The sequence below is a fragment of the Sinocyclocheilus grahami genome, unplaced genomic scaffold, assembly GCF_001515645.1.
Source record: "Sinocyclocheilus grahami isolate Dianchi unplaced genomic scaffold, SAMN03320097.WGS_v1.1 scaffold45.1, whole genome shotgun sequence".
Lineage (NCBI taxonomy): Eukaryota > Metazoa > Chordata > Actinopteri > Cypriniformes > Cyprinidae > Sinocyclocheilus > Sinocyclocheilus grahami.
The window spans coordinates 1,744,949-1,767,759 of record NW_015505224.1 but is presented as its reverse complement, the minus strand read 5'-3'; the positions used below and the strand labels follow the sequence as shown (position 1 = coordinate 1,767,759).

Genomic DNA, 22,811 nt, shown 5'->3' with positions numbered 1-22,811 from the left:
CAGAGGTGTGAAAATGACCAGGGAACAGTCACAGGTCCAGTGTATGTTATATAAAGATGTAGTGCCACTGAAATTACAGGAAATTAAATTGTGTCCATACTGCTTACGGTAGTCCTGTTGGAAACAGAAGAAAAGGCTTCAGTACTTTTGGAGAGCGACGTAGAATGATATCCTTCTGAATCGTAATGAATTTGATTTATCTAGCCATCCTCTTCTACCAAACTCTCTTTGTTGGCAGCTCCCATCTGAGAAAAGCGGAGACAGAGGAAGAGTTGTTTTTGTTTAGCTTTTTTCCAGCCAATAACTGAATCCCCCCTCTGTGCTGCCTGACAGAAACTCCTTCAGAACTTTTTGAGAAGTTATTTTGAGTCTCTCTCTCAATTTCAATTTCAAAGTACTTTATCGGTACAGTGGTTTTGCATATAGTTTTACTAAAGCATCAACACACACACGATTGTTAAAAACAATAAAACATGTAATGTTAATAATATTTTAAAAAATGTACACTACCAACCATTCAAAACCTTGGAGTCAGAAACATTTCTTATTATTATCAAATTTGAAAACAATTTTTGCTGCTTAATGTTTTGTGGAATTTATTTATTTATTTTCAGGATTCTTGATTAAACAACATACAGAACTACCACATTTTGCTATACGTTTGATTGCATCATATAATAATTGCTGTTAATATTGTTCATCGTCTGTTTTATTACGTCTTATATTGATTTTTCTGTACTGCTGGTTCGTCTGGTCAGAGGAGAACTGGCCCCCCGCCTGAGCCTGGTTTCTCCCAAGGTTTTTTCTCCATTCTGTCACCGATGGAGTTTTGGTTCCTTGCCGCTGTCGCCTCTGGCTTGCTTAGTTGGGGACACTTCATTTCCAGCGTTATCGTTGACATGATTGCAAAGATATTATTTAAACTGAGCTGGATGTTGACATCACTGAATTCAATGATGAACTGTCTTTAACTGAAAAATGAGTGTTTACTATTGTCACTTTGCATTATTGACACTATTTTCCTAATTAATGCTGTTCAGTTGCTTTGACACAATCTGTACTGTTAAAAGCGCTATATAAATAAAGGTGACTTGACTTGACATGTAATGTTTTCTTCTAAGCTATTTTTATAAAAGCTGCTTAAATATCTTAATTTAACTAAGGCCTAGTCCTGGTTTAAGCTAAGCCCCATCTGTGAATCCAGGCCTTAGTTATGATATTTCTAACTCCACTTAATGGGCACATAATCACTCTGGAACCAGAGCAAAATGACTTCATAGCAAGGTGATCCCAAAACACGAAGATGCAACCCAAAGTCCTTCACTGCACTGTTAAAGGCATTCACACTTTAAGAGACTTCCAAAAATTGGTCACTGACAAAACATTTAATATATAATAAAATATTGAAGATTTATGTTTCAAAAAAGTATTTATGCACAGTCAGTACACCACAACTTTATCACCTTGGAATATTAAGGTTCTATCTGACATTTTTGTCAAAAAGTTATTCACATATTCTTATTCTGTGACAAATTATTTACATTATGTAATGTGTTTGTGTGGGGGGGGGGGGGGGGGGGGGTATATTTACATTTGTTGGATTATATAAATTTTTTACATAATATAACTATACCCAGATGCTGAGCTACGTTTTAATTTGCTTAAACATTCATGACAGGTGAAAGTTTGAGGAGTGAACTCTGAGGGTGAATGCCGTTGGAGTGGAGCTTTTCAAGGTTCTGCAGGAAACCACGATCCTTCAGTCCTTTAAGTATTGCTGAGTTACTGGAGGTTACACTCATATGTGTCCTGCAAATAATCAATGAAAAAGCTAAATATTTAATCTTGGATGAAATCCATAAAACATTTAGATATGTATCTCCAAATGTAAATAAATGGCAAGTGTTACTGGCAACCATGAATCCTTGAGCTGTACTTAAGAGCTTGGTTTTGATTGCAGTATAAATATTTAAAGCTGCAGTCCGTAACTTTTTTTTGGTAAAAAATGATCCGAAATCAATATTTGAGCAAGTACATAACCAGCCATTGTTCAAAACTATCGCCTTACTTTAGCCCGATTCACAACGGCTATCTTAAAATAATATTTTCTAATTTGAGTGGTTCGGGTAGGTTTTCGCGGGAAATTCAAGCATGCTGCCGCATTATTACGTCACGTCTGTAAACATAAAGAAGTTGTCCCGGCTACTAGGCTATCATATGTGAGGATCCTACAGGTGGCGTTTATAGCCTTTTCTCACAGCAGCTAGAATAATTAAATGTATCATTTTTATGGCGGATTGTAATCCAGAAACGATTATGTGTTTATGAAACACATGTGAATGTTTTAGATGTGCTTCTGATTACAGATAGTTTGGGATTACACAAGATTTGTATTTTAAAAACAACCAGTTCGAAGGGAGCATAGTTTGCTTTTTGGGTTAAAAGAATTTCTTAATATGAAATTCGAATGGTATGACAATTAGAGATTAGACTGTACAGAAATTTAAATCTACATGCTAATACACACTATACTCATAGTCACGCAATGCTGATGTTGTTAACATTAATAATTTGAGAATAAAGTATAACATTAATAATAATTTGCACGGTTTGATGAGATATGAACTAACCGATATTTAGATTAAATCACCATTGGTAGCGTGATTTATTGTAATGCTTTTTTCCTTAGTTGGTCAGAACAAACATGGTAGACTTGTTACTTACTTTTGTTACTTACTATTTCAGATGACAATATCCGATGAAAATTCTTACTTGAGTCATATATTCCAAGGCGTAGGCTAGAATCTGTGATTGCGAAGTACAGTAAATATCCACACAGTGACTGACAGCCATACATACTCCTCAAAACATTAGATTCATCCGCGCTGGAGCCGTGCACAACCCACACAAGGAAGATAATTCCGCAAACAGATGCAATTGCAGGTTTTCAAACAGAGATGGCAACAAAGAGGCAAAACTTACGGACTGCAGCTTTAAGTAGATCTTTCAATTGTAGAAAACATTAAAGGGATAGTTCACCCAAAAATGAAAATTCTGTCATTAATTACTCACCTTTATGTCGTTCCAAACCCGTAAGACCTTTGTTCATCTTAGAACACAAATTAAGATATTTTTGATGAAATCTGAGAGCTTTATGACCCTCCATAGACAGCAACGCAACTAAAATGTTCAAGGCCCAGAAAGGCAGTAAGGACATCGATAAAACAGTCCATGTGACATCAGTGGTTCAACTGTAAATTTATGAAACTTTGAGAATACTTTTTGTGCGCAAAGAAAATAATTCAACAATTTCTTCTCTTCTGTGTCAATCTTTGACGCTTATTTACGAGAGTACACGATGCATGCGTGTGGTGCTGGCTGACACTGGAGCCAGTGTTTGTGTTACAAAAATGAACGAAGATCTTACGGATTTGGAACGATATGAGAGTGAGAAATTATTGACAATTTAAATTTTTTGGGTGAACTATCCCTTTAAGTGATTACGTTTATGAACGACCTCAGACTAACCTTGGAGAGTCAATCCCACTATCAGCTGTGTAACTCTGACTCTCTGTGGTTTCTCCTGCACAGGCCCCTGTAGGGCCATTTAGGCTTGCACTGAAGTTGCCAGCATCCTCAGATGTCTCATTTGTTCTCTGATGGCAGTCTTTTAATTCTGGGTGACAGATCCAGTGGTTAGATTTGCCAGCTTCTGCTTCATCTGCAGATTTATGTATGGTCTCAGAATCGGACTCCACTTCGCTTGTCTGACAGTAGTCAAAAATGCTGCTTTCCAGGGCTTTGGCATGTTCATCATCTGCCAAACTGGATTCTTGTGGTCTTTTCCTCAGACCCTGGATTTCTTGTTTGGAGTTAGCACCTTTCTGAAGGATCTGGTGATTAGAAGACTGCCACCTGTACTCATGCGACCTGTATGTGGTTCTGGTGGGTTTTCGATGAGCATGTTCCTCTACGAAATGTTTATCCCAACCACCATCTGCACATACAGGCTCATGGCAATGAGCTGTGCCAGTCTGTGATACCTCACGGTCAAGAACGCATTCCTCATTCAGGCAGACAGAGTTACATCCATCCTCATCCTCCACTGTCTTTTGATAGATGTGATATTCATCATCTGTATAAACTTCACTCTCAGTCTGGCTTGTGTTTCTGTCCAGTGTTTGACCATTTGACAGCTGATGGCTAGTTATATTGCCAATTTGCTGGTGTGAGGACAGCAGATCAGGACGTTGATGAGACTCTTCTTTACTGTTAAGTAGATGTAGGGAAAGTCTACGTTGAATTGTAGGTTTAGGCCATGAGAGGGGTACTTCTGTTGTATCACAATGTGTAGCATGATCTACAATGTTCTTTTGGTCAGGAACATGTCTCAAGTCTCCACCCTGACGTTTAATTTCTCTTACTCTGCCATCTCTGAACTCCCTGTTTCTGACTTTATTCTCTCTCAGCTTAATTTTGTCCTCTATCCTCAAAGTGCTGCTCTCAGGGTAAGCCAAGCTGTAATCTCCACAAAGTTCTTGAACTGGTTGAACATCCAGGGTGGAGTCTACAGTCGGTGCACATTCATGGAGCTGTTCACAGGCTGCGTCCTTCAGTGTGTGAGATTTCTCCACGCTGTCATTGATTGCTTTGGCCCGGTGAAGATCCCAGGACTTTGACCTGTGACCTGGTCTTTCCCGGCGTCCGGAGGTTGGAATCTTGGCTTCTCTCCTCCTTTGTTCTTTATGGCTGATGTTTGTTTCCACATCTCTTCCTGGCAATTCCAGAAACGGGTTGTCTATCCGTTTCTTGTAGACACATTTTGGATTCAGACTGGTACTTTCTTCCTGATTGTCAGGTTCATCCAAAGCAAACTCTGCTCTGAGGTGAGGTAGAATTTGATCATCTGCCTCTAAATCTTCAGCACATTGCAAGGTTTTACACTTTGCCCTTTGTTTCTCTTTGGATGTAGGTCCTCTTCTCCTGCTGCGAGTAGCTCTAGGGGCTGATTTCTTCCCCACAGGCTTTGAGGTATAATGCCTCTGCTTAGACAGAAGAGCTTCAGTGGAAATGCCCTTGTCCACAGCTTTCTCCATTGCTTTCTCAGCTTTCTCCTCAAGCTTCTTCATAAGAACCGTGTGTTTTACTAGATTGTCAACTGTCAGATCTGGGTTGATCCGTTTGATGATGGCATGTTCTAGATCTCTGGGGAGGTTGTTTAAGTCATCCTCATCCCTGACAGGCCATTCCTCCGGTGGGAATTGTCCAGAGAATGTGGCATATTCTTTATTCGACTTGTTCTCCTTCTTACCCGTGTTTCGTCGGAAGAGGTTAAGGCCAAATTTGCGTCCAGCTTTCTCCTTGTCCTTGCGGCTTGTGTTGGTGGATTTACTAATCTCACTGGCCTGGTAGTCTGCCGTAGACGTGGACTGGTGCTGAATGGAAGGTTTGTGTTCTTTGGGCCACTTGAGGCTTTTTCCAGTGCACTCACTGATGCCGATGGATTGGTGATCTTGGACAGATGGAGGTACAATGGACGGAGAGGTGAAGCAGCAACAGGACTTACAGTGGGCCATGACAGGAACCTCAGTAGAGGTGTCCATGCAGCTCTCATTGCTCACCAGGTACGTGATGGGAGGAGGTGATGACAGGTCATTGTCGCCAGCACTCCACCAATTCCTCTCTTTCACCATATTGTTGGTAATGAAGTATGTTTGAGGGGTGACTACAAAGTAACCCTCACCAGTGTGATAGATCTTCCTCTCCTTGATAAGAGCTCCCAGAGCACTGTACAGGATGTCTTGAGTGGGAATGGTCATTCCTGAAACATATTATTTGTGTGAATATAGCGGTTTCATAATGAATTTGAATTCAAATAAAAATGTAATAAGGTAGTGTACAAGTAAGCACAGTAAAGTGAAACATGGCGTAATATTGTGTTACCTGGATGTGCTTTCATCATGTGATTGATCAATGCTTCCTGATTAACAACCACATTTGCGGCATTCATGTCCGATATGACGGAGCACAATATTTCAGACAGTGGAATAAACTGAGACTGGGAAATTGGTGACATCTGAACAGGGGACAGATCACCTGTGAAAAAAAAAATATATAGAACATGGTCAGTTGAAGTCAGGGAAATTTAAAAGATGTATTTTATATAAATTTTTACACATAATAGATTATAAAATATTCTTTAATGGATAAAGAGGCTCTTAAATATACCATGAGATTGATAGAAAACAACATATCCTAAAATCCACAGAGGACTAAAGTTTAATCGGAAATTAGATGGAATGATTTTACTGATTTTACGGATTCATTTGAACGATTTTTAAATTTTACTTGATTCTTCTAAAGCCTGGAATTTTTTTAACATTTAAATTCAAACAAAGTGTCTACGTTAATGAAGAGCTCAATCACTTATGTGTCCTAAAGCATAGGTTGCTTGTTTCACGGTATTTCCACAAGTAGGCAAGTACTGGTTAGACATTAAATGTTATTGGTTGATTCATATACATATATCATAACACATAATGTAGTAAGAACATATAGGTGAAAAAACATCACATATGGTGAGTCAGTGAATATTCAATCCTTCATGTTTATTTATTTATTTTTTGCCATATATCTACTGCCAGAGGCCTTTTTTGTGTGCCTCTTTTTGCTTTCTGCAAGCACTATTGTAAACAATTGTGAGCCTCACATACTTGGACCACTTGTTATTGCCAGTGTCTATTGGCTATAGAATTCCTATTTACACAATTAAGAAAATAATAATAAAAAAAAGAAATCAAATCACATGTTTGTAAAACAAAATATACTTGTTACTGCATTACTAGTTTTATACATGCAAAAGTAAATGAAAGAGGCATCGTCAGTTTTACAAGTAGTCAAAAGCTCATGCGTCTTTGGGACGTAACACCACTCATATTCCTGACCTGCACTTTTAGCTTCATTCATCTGCTAGTTCACATTAAATGTCTGACTTTCTGCATGCTTGGCAACTAATCCATTCTCCTTTGTTGTAGGGGAGCCCAGAAATAATAGTAAGCTGAAACATTGCCTTCCACTTTTGACACTGTTTTCCATGGGAAAAACATCCTGTCTAGGGTCTCAAACAGGAAACATCCTGTCTAAGGTCTTTGACCACATGTAGTTTGAGAGGTGTAAAAAGAGGAAAGACTGATGCATGCACTTGATAAATCAATCCTTGTCTTCTTCTTTAATTTTCAGGGAAGTGGTGTGAATGTGGGAACAGAACATCCTTAGGTTGTCCTTCGGATGTATATAATTGTTCTGATGCTTTAACTGCAGAAACAATGCTAGAAAACGTCTTGCATTTTACCATAAACATCTTTTTAGGAGTAAGTGAGTTCAAATATTCTTTTCAGAGAGAAAGCGGGAAACGTTTTGCACAACAATTGAGAGTTCCAGAATCAATTGAGCTGACGTGGGCATGTGGTTGTTACTAAGGACACATGTACCCTTAATTCCTCTCTCCAGGGAAACACTCAGGGCTCATTGTATCATGAAGCTGTTCAGACAACATTAAGACTTTTGTCACAGGAATACCTCACCAGATACCATGGCAGCCATGTCACACTGCAAACAGCGGCAAGGAAGATGTAGAAAGGGAGTGGGACTAGTTTCTTAATTTACAAATGAATATTAAAAAAATAACCAGTGGTTGACATTTAAGCATAAATTAATTATAGTAAACAAGATTTGAAAATCACATGTGAATGTCTTGTGCATGGCTACTCAAATACCCATTTTGTCTTTATCACATTACCCTACAACTCTTGCCGCTCATCACACAGGTCATAGCAGGCCACTTTCAGATACTGAAGTGACAAACAAGGCCATGAGATCACTTGACCACACAAAAAATAAATAGTAAAGACAATCATAAATTAGACAAAATATGGAAAACAAAACATAATTTAAAATAAAAATATATTATTAAATATTTGTAGACATTACAACTGCTACAGTCATGGGATCTACAAGATCCACAAAATACCACAATATCCTTATCCTTTATAGCTATATTTAATAATATTGTATTATTGTTTAATGGGAAAATCTATATAGGCTAATCTATCCACACAAATATTTGATAATCAACTTTAAGTGCTGATTATCAAAGTTGGTCCATTTTTTTTAGGACTGAGTTTATAAACTCTTTTAGAAAAATACCAATAATTGCATTTTTATATTTTTATTTCAGTTTTGATAACTGGTTTGTATTTACAAATTTTACTTACAAAAAAGGAAATAAATAAAAGTGTGCCTTTTCATGTCAAGAAGCAGACAGGTTAACCAAAACAATTTAATTATTGTTTGAAATTCTGTTAAAAACATCCTGGTCAGCTATGGGCGTCAAACTTCACAGAATGAAACCACAGAGGTAATTAACGTGCAAGTGCTCTGTTGATTCAAGCAACACACATATACACCACATATAAGGTGCTCTTCAGTGCCCATGTGCTTGTACTAATAAATACAAGATTTGAAAGTGGTAAGGTTCATTCCTTGTCACAGCTGTAGCCATTACTTACATTATCCGCTCTGAACCACTTTAAGTGGCTGAAACAACAAAAATACACAGTGAACTGAAGTGAAAGGCGGGAAAAAGAAAATGAATTAAAGGTAACTTGATAATGCCACATGTGTTGTTTAACCCCCTATAGGCAACTTCCTGCCTCTGAGGAATTCTGTGCTTCATGGGTGGCTGAAATCATATGCTTTTCTAGGTGTCATACACTAAAAGTGCTCAAATGCCAAATTAATATAAGTGCACTGAAGAATAATTAGGTTTTAAACATTTTGACAAAATCAAGAAAAATTTTATAGTTTACTATAAAACATACCTTTTACAAAGCCATCTCAACACTAAAGAAAGTCCTGCATTATATAGGGGTTATCTGAGGTTAACCTGACCAAGAAATAGGTAACATATGGTGGAAACAATATATTACATGTTTTGAAAGCCCAATTATTTGGACATTTTTGTGGCCTTTGCACAGTGATACAAATGTCTGAATGACCTTAGAAAGTCAAGAGGCATTTTTTAAGACATTCAAATTCATGATTCAAGGAAACTGGATAGAGCGAATGGTACAAACGTCAAGCACACTTTGACTTTAGTAGACTTCTCAATGGAAATGAGTATATGTTTGATTTAGAAAAAGATATATCTTATTCACATAAAGAAAAAAACACACAAGTTCTTCACATTAAAACTTTGACTCTTAAAAGCAACTTGCAAAGAGAAACATGCACATCCATGCACCACGCTCTCTTTCAGATCTCCAGACATGCCCCATAGCCACCTGAAAGTTATGAGGTACTTTAAAAGACCGAGCCCCAACCTCCTAAAACGCCCTCTTAAAACGTACCTGAAACACGATACTCTATCATAACATCACTTCAACTCTTTTACCGCCAAAAAAATTATGCATGCATGATTACATTTTCACACAGAGGTCAAAAACAGGGCGATGCATCTATGCCTCAGATACATAACAGTTAAAGCTTCTGTGGAGATGGTTGAGTTCTCCTTGAGTTCTTCCACTGGGAACTGAAACATTAATCCCAGTAAGCGTTCATGCCTTCAGACCATGCCAGTCACTGGCCCTAATGCTGGGACGCTCTATTAACACGAAAAACAATGAAGCAAGCAGAGTCATATGTTGCACACTTTCATTCCAGTCTTTGCTTTTTCAGTTTTGCATGCTGTTGGTGGACTAATGAAAATGTTTTGTGCTGTCATTAGTAGCTGTAGGGTTCCTGGTCACACCTTTTACTATGAAGGTTTTACAATGCTTTGCCTGCCATGTTAAAAAGGCCTATAAATCCAAAGAGGCCCTAAACTTTTATCCCTTTCAGCCACTCACAAACATTCTTGATAGTTAACATACCTCTCACAGAATGGGTCTGGTGTAGTTTTGAAATGAAACACCTGTCTTAAATGTTAACCATGTCAAATGTTCCAAGGGAAAAATTAAGTTCTTCTAATCCTCCCACACAGGCATGATGGATGAACTCTTGCTGGTTTGTTAGACTGATTAAAAAGCCATTTTACAATGTTTACATTCTTCATGATACTCTGTGGACTTGTGCACTCATTAACAGAAGCAGAAGAAACTGCTTCACGCTGATAACAATGCTGACGAAATATGTCTCCACGTTTATGCTGTCATTTTGAACAAATGGTATGTGATTAGTAGGTACTTTATCATCATACAGCCGTTTCAGTGATGGACACTGACAAACTCACAACGTACAACGAAATCGAGTGACTAAACCAATATTTTGACTTAGTGAGAAGTCACAAAGACCCTCATATAAACATGTTCTGAAAGCCCCACCAGCTCGCTGTCCTGTATTGAAGAGAATAATGTTGTATCAGGTCTCCTGAAAGGAGGTCATTATCAATTGGCAGCATCTCTCAGGTTTCAAGCTAAAAGAATAGGGACCCTTTTGAAGTTCATACAAAAATAGGCCATGTTACCTGCCACAGGAAAAGCAAATGTTCTTAGACCTTGGTCAATAGAGTAAGAGTAACAAATATCATACAGCATGAAAAGTGATGTGTTTGGAATAACAATGTCTACACTACCATTCAAAAGTTTGCAGGTCAGTATGATTTGGTTTAAGAACTGAATATTTTTATTGAGCTAAACTTTATTACGGTTTCCACAAAAATATTAAGCAACTCTTTTCAGTACTGATAATAATAAATATTTCTTGAGCACCAAATCAGGATATTTGCTTTTACTGCCAAAAATTCAGCTTTGCCATCACAGGAATAAATTAAATTAAAAAATATGTAAAAATAGAAAAGTCATTTTAAATTGTAATAATATTTTACAGTATTACTGTATTTTTGATTAAATAAAAGCTGCCTTGGTGAGCTTAAAATATTTATTTCAAAATCATTAAGGAAAATAAAAAATGGAGGAGTCTGAAAGAAATACACATGGCTGGCTGCTCGTGGCAGACTTTGATTTGGGTGTATGGTTATCTTGGAAAACATTCCATTGGTTGCTTTCTTAGAAACATGATCCAGCTCCACCTTTATCTTCCAGAACTGGGCATGTACACAGCATATGTCTCTCTTTTATTCTGGCCACATGGATTAGATAATTTGCTTTAAAAAAGCTTTTAAATAAATAAACATACCTGACATGTTTATCCTGGAATCTCTGGCTGTGATGAAAGTTAAATTAAATTAAGTCCAAAATTACAGCTCTTTATGTGTCCATTAAAAAAATAAACAACCCACATGGTTATCCTGCATTCTCTTCTTGTGATGATACTGCATGCCATTTTTATGTGATTTATTACATTATAATAGTTTTCTGTGTAACTACACACATGGATTATTCTATAACTTATTATTTATCCTTGAGTATCTGCTTGTGATGATATCGTATGCTAATCTTACAATAGTTTTTTATGTGTAAGCTAATTTCTTTCTTGCTTTTATTAGGTTTTTCCTCAAGTTAAAGAAAGATATGCTTTCCTGTGAATAAGAAAAAAAATCATTCTTTTACAAACACGTTGGCTGAACTGTGCCTCCTCTGTTTACGGTGCACACCTGGAAGTGTTGTGGTCAGCAGTGACATCTTTGAGAAAAGCGCTAGGGAGCAATGACCTCTGGTGCCTTGTTAACCAAGAGGGCAGCTTTCAATGCATGAGAACCACGGGGTGTTGACCTCAGGATAAAAGAGACCATGTCACAGCTAATGAGCTGAGATCTGAGAGATGTAGTCTACATTGCATAAACCTCCAACAAATCAGGCTACTTTGGTAGAGGCACATGTATATTTTCACAGTTAGGTATGAAGATGTGCACTAACAAACATGGTCCAGCTGATAAAAACTAAAGTTAAACCAGATGGCATAGAATGTTTTTGAAAATATCAGTGAGGTTAATTGTGCTCAACATTACTGAACACCTCATTAGAACTTAGATGTTATACACCTGAGTGTGATGGCATGATCCACAGCTCCTCAATAATGCAGAGACTTCAGACAGCCATTGTAAGCACCTCAGATTTCAACAGACAAGGGTAAGGCAGCCTTGAATTTCTTGTTTCTGCAAATGATTTTTACAGTCATCATCCTAAACTTCTGTAGTTCAGTGCACATTATTCCTACACCTCCAATTCTAATCAGCTTTACTGATCAATGATGCATGAAGAATTCTCTGTAGATCAAGGCCACCGGCCAGAGACAGAAGTGTTTGAGCCGTTTCCACACATTTCATTTTCTTGAAGTTTCTTCAAAACTTAAAGGGATAGTTTGCCCAAAAAAGACAATTGTTTCAAGATTTTCTCATCCTTTTGTCATCCCCAACCCGACACCATATACCGTTATTATTTCCATGGAACATGCCATCTTTACGCTCCTCTTCCCAAAATAAATGGCTGTTCATAGTAATCAGAGGCTGTCAAAAAAAACACAAACATCAAAAATAAAATAAAAACTCATAAAAATAAAAATATCATAAAAGTAATAAATAATTAAAATATCATAAAATAAGTTAATTTGACCTGTACACTATATTCTAAAAACGTATTAGTCATAAAATAGCTTTGACAGAACAAATTAACCATATCTGCATCCAGAAACTGTTACTTTCTATTGCCGTTTTGGCTTAAACAACGTGCCATTTTTGGATCTGGACACAGATGCAGCCTACATAAAAACTTTGGAGGTGAATATTTTGTGCTCCATTTATAATCATACAATAAGGGCATGTGGGTTTGGAAAGACATGAAGGTGGGCAAATGATGACAGATTTATCTTTTTTTAACTAACAAGTCATGAAAATAGTGGTCTAAATCAATATAAATGTATTTATTAAGTTTTAAAGAGCACACAAAAGACACAAGCCTAAAAATCTGAGCTGAAAAGGTCAATGAGTATCATGAGCAAGAGGCTAAAAAAGCGCAGCAGACCCCATGAACAATCCGTCTTTTCACTTAATGTATACTGATAATCAAGAGGACAGAGAGGGAGGCAGGCTCATTCATCATCCCATCTGCTGATGGCTAATCACAGCCACTAACCCTTTCCTGCTGACTAAACACAGGCCTAGAAACACACTGAAAGTATTCAAAGTACTGAAAGTGTGTCACTTCTAAAGTGTAAAAAGCTCTTGGAGGTGTTACTTCCCAATGACCGTATTAACTTATTTACAGTTATATATCATTTCAATACTTTCATCAAACCATACCTAAATCATTGCCAACACAATATCCTGGCGGCGTCTCCAGACAACAATAAAACAACTCTATGGTACCACCCTGAGACTGAAACAAGGGACATCGGCTCCAGTAGCCAAGCTATAAACCCAGTTGGTGGACAAACTGGACAGGACATAACTCAATGCTAAGGGCTTTAGTGAATGGGCAATAAATTACAAAAGACACTGGGTCTGGGCCTATGTCCCCACAGCTCCCAACCTGACCTGAGGTCTTAAAAAAAACATTTATATGTATGAGAGTGTGCTTCCAATTTCCGATTGAAAATTAAACGAGTGAAAAAAGCTGTGGGTTTTACCTCCCTCTTCTCCCAGTTGCATAATTGTGTGGTCCTAGCTCAAAAATGCCCTAGCTACACAGATACACACTATACCCAGTGTGTTAACATGCACCTTCATCGCTTGTGACAGCAAGAGCAAATGACGGTTCTTACAATCTGCTTCGTGTTTGTAGTGGGCAAACCAGATGCCTCCCAGAAGCAGCGACACCCGAGGCAACACAAGTCCACACTGTCACAAAAGGTCCGTCACCTCAACATGTGACCAACGAAAACAATTTCATCCCCAATCAAAACACAATAATAATAACCAACATGAATTTTGTAGCCACATCAAATCAAGATGCCCCATTTTCTTGGTAGTTAACCACTTCGGCTGAAATTGAGCAGTGAGAATTGAGTCAGAGGGAGAGAGCGGGGTTACACAGCTCCCCAGAAATCATATTTCCTGTCATCTGGAAATAATGCACTTATGTTGCACGCACACAGTTACGCCTAAAGCATGTTGAGGTCTCATAGGGAATTGTTGGTCAGGTTAGGTTAAGAGGCTACCTTCTAGAGTGAACGGAAATGATGTGGTTTTCTATTATAGCTTGGGAAAAACAATCTGGGGCCCTTTTTTAGAGAGACAGAGGAGGAAGAGGCATTCATAAGGACAGTGAAGTATGTGGATCTCCTATAGAGTGGATCCCTATAGAGATCCGCTGGGAAAATGTCCATGTACACCACTGAAGGTTATATTTAGATTTTCTAATGAAATCTGTCAACATTAGTAAGGATCTTTGAGATGATAAAAAGAAGAAATCATTTACAAATCTAGTTTAAAACACATGCCAAGTTCTGAGAAATTCATGTTGGTTTCATATATTTCTGAGAACATTTATGTCATTTTCTACTTTGACTCTAAAACTGTCAAATGGTGTAACCTTCATGTAAAATGCACTCATATATTTTCTGTACTTTTGAATGCAAAATGAATCATTATCTTCAAAAAAGGTTTTCAAACAGATAAAACTTTTTTTGATCCATCCATATGAATAAACTTTAGGGTTACTCCATTTGACTTGAACAAAATGTGCCTTTTCACAAAATAAGTGATTATTTTTTTTACACATGACCTTGATACACAGTAATGAGGGTCTATAGGGGCCTGTCTATCTATCTATTTATATATTTTTATTTAGGCCCATTTTATTTGCCTTTCTTAATGCAGACAAAGTTTTTTTTTTAAATATATGTATTTGTGTCAAAGACGTTAAGATGTCCGCATCAAAAGAAATTCCGATACCGATATGGTGGCCGATATATCGTGCATCCCTAAAATTTACAAAAGTGATTTTATGTCCAGAAAGCACATTAAATGCAAGTAAAGTGTCTTCTGAGTAAAATATTCTTACTGACAAATGGGCAAAACCTAGGATAGTGGCAAATTTAAAAAATGTAAAATTACAACTAATTAGTATTTGGGGTGAAGGTAATTAGTCTTTTAATATGTCATAAATTGAGTTTTGTTGTAAATATGCTTGACAAGATTGTTACACTGAATGACATTTTAGTGGGTCTCTTCTGTAAATCAGGGGAAAATGTATGATATTTACATTTTGCGCAGAAAAACAAAATTGCAATTAAATTAAACAGAAAACTTTTACTTTTTTGGGGGGGGGGACAACAATAACTTAAAGCAGTATTACACTTATTGTTTTTATGCTTAAACCCTTTTTCGTCTTTGACCCATTTATATATTGTTTTCAAATAGAAATGTTTATATTTTAAACAAAGCCTCACTAGTCATCTTAGAAAAAAATAACTAAAGATTATGCCTTAAAAGATAACTTAACGTAATAGATCCGGACACAAAAAAAATTGTCACAATAATTGATAATAATTTTCAGGATTAGAAAAAACAAGTGTCAACCGTGCATGTCTCCTTATCCAACATGGCCCAAAGTGTTCTTTACAAATTTGACCATGTCACTCATCAAATGTTCAACCCCAAGCCTTCCCCAGATTTCGCTCTCGTGGGACTCGCGTCTGTAATGCACTGGTTCTGATCAAGTTGAGTTAAATCTGCAGCGTGACCATGAGCTGTAGACAAAGCCTTTAGAGCAGGGATCCTCAAATCTGGCCCACGAGATCCACTTTCCTGCAGAGTTTAGCTCTAACCCTAATCAAACACACCTGAGCATGCTAATCAATGTCTTCAGGATCATTAGAAAATCACAGGTAGCTGAGTTTGATCAGGGTTTGATCAGGGTTGGAGCTTAACTCTGCAGCGCATTGGCCCTCCAGGGCAAGATCGGAGGAACCCTGCTTTAGAGGATCGAGTGATTCCACATCTCATAACGACCCTGCAAACAGCCAAATGCTGATCACCTACCCACTGCTTTGATCGTGTATCCTTTGGGCGACCTCAGCGCCCTGCGCATCCACGCTTCCCTCAAAACCTCCAAGTTATTGGCATTGCCCTGGACGAGAAGCACGTAGTTCTCCAGCCATCCCTGGAAGGAAACTTCCGACACCGCTTTCACGAGTCTTTTATTCCAGAAGCTTCGCGAATTTTGCGATTTAAAGTCCGCAAACACATCCTGTCCTCTGGTGCTGCTCGCGCTGTATTTGCTGTCCTCGTCGCGGCTGAGAACAACAGCGAGCGACGCGGCTGACAGCTGGACCAAGCGGTGCTGTACAGACATGTCTGCCTTCAAATGAATCTCATTGTACATGTAGTCTCAGGAATATGGCCTCATCATTCGGTTTGCTTAATCCAACGACTGTAGTGTGTCACATTTCTGGAGAGCAGGACGCCTCGACTCTGCATGTGTGTACTTTGGTGTCTTCGCTCCCAAGGCAACCGCCGCTGCTGACGAACTGACTCAGGGGACGCGCGCAGCAGCGCACCAATCAAAACTCTTCTTTAATTATATGGGCGTGGTCGCGTCTGACTGCCATTGAAAAGCATCTACAGTAAACAAACAGTGCAGGGAAAATAGGTGGTTAATGGACGCTTTATGCAGAGATTTTTTGTCGTTACACCACAACATCAAGTAGCCTAGTGACTATCAAACTGTTTTGCTTTCAGTTTCAGCAGCAAACGAGCAAAATACATCATTATTCTATTTACCTACCTTACATTTTACAGTGGAGCTATTTTTTTTATTCCAGTGAATATTTCAAGGCAGTTTGTCTTACATTTTGGTTACACAAAATACTTAAATATTTCCACAATTATTGGCCAAACATGTCACAGTAGACCAATATGGAGAAAGTAGTCCCAATGGAACCTGCCATTAAACACACTATTATACATTAAACATAAAACAACTAAATAATTCATGAAACAGCAAAAATGTAAAAGGCAACATAGAATATCAACCCAGTGCATTGATCTTGCCAACAAATATTGCAATTTATACATTTTATGATTTTTTTTTTTACATTTCGAATGTGAAACCAATAATCGTTTTTTAATCTTAGTGTAAAGAACATTTTAATAATCTGAAGAACCTTTTTTCTACTATAAAGATCCTTTTATACATTTGAAATGTTCCATGGGAACCCCCAATGCCAATAAAGAACCTTTATTTTTAATAATCTAGTTATATATAGTTATATATAGCTCTTTTGACAACTTCCTGTGACAACTAGCCCCATTCTCTCCTACGTCTCCTATATCACACTATCATCAGTAATGTGCTGAGTGTAAGAAGCATGAATACTGAATACTGAGACTGAAATATAATGAATTATGTAACAATTTTCTATAAACAGACTGTTATTTTGAAACCTGTACAAATTCAATAAATAATTTTGACATCTGAAATTCATATTAGATGACTGAAATCAAACCTGAAGGTCTAACATATGACAGACAGATCAAGGTGGCTGAAATGTATGTATGACCATAGGGCGAGCGAAGGTCTAGCAGTGGAACAGAATATAGTGTTTTCTCGGTGTATGTAAAGAATACATTCCCTCTTCCCACCATAAATCATGTTAAAGGTGCATGACTGCACACTCTTTGGAAGATTGCCATACAACGCATTTAAAGACCCCTGCCAGTCCTCATGTTCAATGAATAAGACTTTGTGTCTTCATGCATCTGTGTTTTAACATGAGTCAAAGCATCTGTTCTGACCACAACCACATCAGGATTGGTCATTTTCTTTGTATGTATCCAGTTTCTCCAAGGTCAGTTTGATTCAAAGCTTTTATGCTCCGACAAAGAATTCAGCAGAACCAGAATCAACATGCTGTTTTTAGAGAAAGCATTTTCATTGTGTGTGCATGCGCGTGTGTGTGTTTAATATATATAGTTTATTTGCGAAAACAGATAACTCCGTTTTTTTTTTTTTTTCAAAAACCATGTTTTTTATTATGTTATTATAAAATTGTTAAAAACAGAATAATCTGTTTTTGCAAATGAACTCTTCATTTATTCCAAACACCAGTCATCACAGATGTTCTCATTATCTTTTCAGAAGGATTTTAGTTTTTAGTTAAGTTTAGATGTCCACAGGGGGATGAATGGAGTAAATTACCACTAGAGCTAATGGACTGGTGAGTATTGTTGGTCTATTATTTAAAACACACACACACTTAGTGAAAATCTTAGTATAGCCTATAGTGCGATGTTAGAAAATAAAAGTTCTTAGAGCCATATTTTGTCAATTTACTCTCTTAAAAATAAAGGTGCTTCACGATGCCATAGAATAACCTTTTTGTATAAATGGTTCCATAAAGAACCTTTAACAAATGAAGAACCTTTCTGTTTCACAAAAGGTTCTTTGTGGCGAAAGAAGGTTCTTCAGATTATAAAAAGGTAAGAAAGAGATGGTTCTTTAAAGAATCTTTGACTGTATGGTTCTTTGTGGAACCAAAAATGGTTCTTCTATGGCATCGCTGTGGAGAACCTTTTACGCACCTTTATTTTTAAGCGTGTGCTTAGCTTTGACAGTGATTTTCCTTTTTCAGACTGAAACATGACTCCTTCATTACTCTTTCATTATGAGTGCCCATGTACCCTCCTGCAGTAAACCAGATCAAAGACACTCTTCACTGCTTCCTGTTAAAACTTTATGGTGTGAGATTATGTATAAAAGGCAGTTAAGAATTCCATTAGACGTCAGAGAAAAATCAGTGTAGAGTGTTTCATCAAAATTAGGTTTTGACTGAGCAAATTTTATTTTATTTTTGTGCGTGTGTGTGATTTTCTTTGTTATGAAAAAAAAACAAGGAAGAGCTACCATCAACACTGCTTATAAATATTGAAAGCATTCATATGACATATAGAAATGAAGTAAAACACACTCTACAGTTTTACAGAAATTATGTTTATCCTCCAGTAAGCTGGTGACTCCAATTCTGAGATTTGCCCATATATTAAGCCAATCAGGGCACTGGCTGAACAAATGTTATGTTCAGAATGCTTTATTTTGTTTCTACTGGACAGTAGACAGCCTACAGGATCTGGGGTCGAATAAGCATTTTCAAAGTACATCTTGGTATGGCTGTAGAATAGGTCAATTATTTTAGTAATAAAAAAGACCATGTCAGTCAATATGTTTATGTGACATGCAAGACATTGAAAAATGATACAATATAAATCAATATGCCAATTCTATCGCGATTTTATTACAATATTTGGTTACACTTTCATTTAAGGTGTCCTTGTTACAGTGTAATTATACATTTAAGTACTAAGTAATATTAATTAACTGCATCTACTTACTATATGGTTAGAGTTAAGATTAGGGTTTGTCTTAGGGTTACTTGTATGTAATTATGCATAATGTATTGTTATTATAATAGTAAGTACATGTCACATCTGTAACAAGGACACCTTATAATAAAGTGTTACCCAATATTTTATTATATGTAAAGATCAATTTAGCTCAGAGACTCCACAGATGTATGTGTTGTCAGACACAGAAAGTAGTCCAGTGCTACACAAAATTCTTCCCAACTCTGAGGGGCTGTAACAAACATATTCCTGAACGTGGTGATGTTCACAGTAGAGTGAGAGTTTGAACCCAAGCGCTAGAGTAATTGTAGGGTGTACAGCAAGACAGGAACACACACAGGCTCCACTGCAGGTGCATCTAATAATGCCTGTTATTAGGGGTTTACATAGTGTATTGAATGTCTGAGATGATGGAAAAGTTATATCTCATATCATGTAAGCCTCAGATTTCTGTGCCGTGTCATCTGTCACCTCATAACTAGTGTCCGGCCATTGACTTCCATTTGCTTTAATGGAAAATTGTTTTAAAAAATAACTGCCGCAAGAAACAATCAGCCTTCCAAATGCCTTGTAAAATCCAACTTCAAAGGTAGCATGTATTTGAGGTTTCTTAGGTGAATGCTGGCATGTTAAAGGACTCCTGCTGCTTCCAGTGACCCTGCACCAGGGTGACTACATCCATGCAGGAACTGCCTCCCTTGGACTTCCTGTTCTGTGTTAGTGCTTTTCACATCAATGAGGGAGATATCCGGGTCAGTGCAGTGTAGGATTACACTAAAATGCACAGACGTCTTATTTAAACATTATGAGACTCCAGACATGTTTTAATGCAGTTAGATGAGGTAGATAGAAATATATACAGTGCTTTGTCTCAAATCTTCACTTCATTTTAAGCGGACAAATCATACAGTAATACATTTAAACGTTTTATTATTGAAAGTAATGTGTCTATTCAGTGAGAACACAGTAAACTGATCAAAAGTGACAGTGAAGACATTTATAATGTTTAAAAAGTCACAGGAATAAATTACATTTTAAAACATATTAAAATAGAAAAGTTTATTTTAAATTGTAATAATATTTTACAATATTGTTTTTACTGTATTTTGATCAAACAACTGCAGCCTTGTGAGCACAAGAAACTTCTGGTAGTGTATATCTGATGGTGAATCTTCATTGTTGATATTGGGTTCATATTGTACAAAATTGCTTCCTTTGGACTGTTTAAACTGAGAAATGGTCAGTGGCGCTCAAAATCGGCCTAGCGACTAGCAGGAAAGGAGTTGTGTTTTCCTGTGTTTGTTTCCATTATTGCCTGGTGTATAGACTGAAACATACATGGCGGAAAAGTTATTGTAAATAGCCTGCCGGTTGGTTCCACAAAGTATGTTTTATCTCCTTACCATATTAAGGCATCAGACCATAATGTTAAATATAAAACTTACAGTACTTAAACTAATGAAATGAAAGACTGTTACATCTGAGAAGGTATTAGAACAAGAACTCAAGGTACCTCAAAGCCCATGTCAGCCATGTAGACAACACAGGGGTGTGGTGTTCCCACTGGGAGATGCCAAAGAGCCCGTCAAACACAAACGCACAGATTTCTCACACTGTAACCCAGTATTCGCTTGCCTTAGAGCCAGGAAAAAGGATAAATTCCTCAACAACTGCTCCACTTTGCTTGTCCCTGGGGTAGTCCAGCTGACTAAGAACTGCATACAAGCGCCTCTCAAACATTGGAGGGCCTGGAAGCTGATATAATGCCGCTGGCACAGATGCCCTTCAATGGTCAAAAGACTTAAAGCGTCATGTAAGAGAACAGGTTTCATGTTTCTTTAACAGTTATGTGGAAGATCAAGTGAAGGAATGAGGAGAAGCAGATTCCTATAAGCGGTATTCAAAGGTGGGTTGCACAAGGTATGGGAATATCGTATTCACCACGTCAGAAATATGAAAAAATGATTATAACTTGCATTTACATATTTCTCACGTGATGCAGCACAAGTCCGTTGTATTCATAGACTGCATCAGCATTCCCTGCAGCGCTTTTGTCCTTTTTTAGTGGTGCTACTCCTCACGCTTCACTCAAAAACCAAACATGCGACCTGTGTAGTCCGATTTACGAATACATGACTTCATAAGTTATTTTTAAATGAATCATTCAAAAAGGCGTGCAAACTTTGAGATTTCCCAGTGATCCAAAAATATCACTGCATGAACTCACAGAGTGGCTACTGAATCCAAAAATTATGTCTGTGAATCATTAGTTCAACATAACCATTAGACTGCATGGTCATCTGTGTATTTATATATTTTTAAACTTACCCTTGAGAATAAACATGCAATGATATTGATAAGCAGGCATACCAAATGTGAAATTATGACCACAGAAAACATTAACCAAAATGTTTTTACTACATTTCACATCTTGTTTCTATTATGAAAGCTACCAGAGATATAGACAGAACAATTAGACTAGGATGAAGTAAGTTACTTTGCTCATTTTAGGTTAAACAGGAAATTTAAACTACAGAATAAACAGTTCAAAATGTTGGGGTTGGTAAGTGTCATGGTACACAAGGCAGAAACATGAGGTAAGAGTGCAAACAGGATGGTTTATTGACAGAGGCTGGCAATGTAGACAGATGGCAGGTAAGTCGTGAGAATAAGAGGGCGTTTGAGGGTTCTTAGCTTTGCATAATTGGAGTCTGCTCAGTTGCAGGAGTCCGGGAAATGACCAGTCCGGTTAGCTTGCCGTAGACCGGACAGTGAGTGACTGGATGGAGCATGCTTTTGAAGGTGGCTTGATTGGAGACGGCAGGTGCAGGTGATCTGGTGTGAGTGGTGATCGTGACTGTGAACAGGTGTGAGCCGGGGAGGATTCTGGGGTATGGAGTCCAGAGCTGGTGACTGGTGACAGAGACTCCCTGACAGTAAGATTTTTAAAATGTTTTTGAAAAATTATTTGATGAGTTGTTTTTAAGGCTGAGAAAAAAATGTAAATACAGTAAAAAAAAAAAAAAAGAAGAAAAAAAAAGAACAACATTTATTTGAAATAGAAATCATTTAAGTCTTTAGGGTCACTTTGATCAAGTAAATGCCTCCGTGCTGAATAAAAGTACAAATTTCTTACTGACCCTAAACTTTTGAACAGTATTGTACATGTCTGCAAACACTATTCATAGACGTCCTCTTTTGGAATTTCTAAGGCCACAAAGTCAATTCTATTTCAAGTCAAGCAAATACTAACAAAAACAGAGAAGCACGACATGTTATGAAAAGCGATCACAAAGTCTCCAGAGACCACATTCCATTGTCACGATAATTACACCTTAGCACAAGTGACTCGGGGAGACTTTGAGCAGCAGGAGCAATGAAAAGAGTGATAGTGTGAGGGTGAGGAGGAGGAGGAGGAGGAGCAGAGGGGCTCCTACAAAGTGTGGGGTCTTCTGAAACAAAGCTATGTGTGAAAACAGGGGGAGGGGAAGGCGAATGTCAGCACAGACACACA

The 22,811-nt window shown here is 37.5% G+C and overlaps 1 protein-coding gene across 1 annotated transcript; it reads right to left on the bottom strand.

Annotated features, from left to right (window-relative positions):
- Positions 1-1,575: 1,575 nt before the first annotated feature.
- Positions 1,576-16,947, bottom strand: stox1 (storkhead box 1). The gene is made up of 4 exons (XM_016268400.1): positions 15,938-16,947; positions 5,944-6,096; positions 3,529-5,821; positions 1,576-1,809 (listed from the first exon to the last, which is right to left on the bottom strand). Exons 1-4 carry the CDS (start codon positions 16,278-16,280, stop codon positions 1,662-1,664), a joined length of 2,937 nt encoding a protein of 978 aa, XP_016123886.1. The 5' UTR covers positions 16,281-16,947; the 3' UTR covers positions 1,576-1,661.
- Positions 16,948-22,811: the final 5,864 nt, after the last annotated feature.

What these genes read in the sequence shown, in the direction of transcription:
- stox1 (XM_016268400.1), bottom strand. Translation starts at nt 16,280, where the DNA reads ATGTACAATGAGATTCATTTGAAGGCAGACATGTCTGTACAGCACCGC. An exon ending in CATGATGAAAGCACATCCAG is followed by an intron (nt 5,822 to 5,943) that starts GTAACACAATAT and finishes AATATGTTTCAG; the next exon opens with GAATGACCATTCCCACTCAA. An exon ending in AGTGGGATTGACTCTCCAAG is followed by an intron (nt 1,810 to 3,528) that starts GTTAGTCTGAGG and finishes GATTATTTGCAG; the next exon opens with GACACATATGAGTGTAACCT.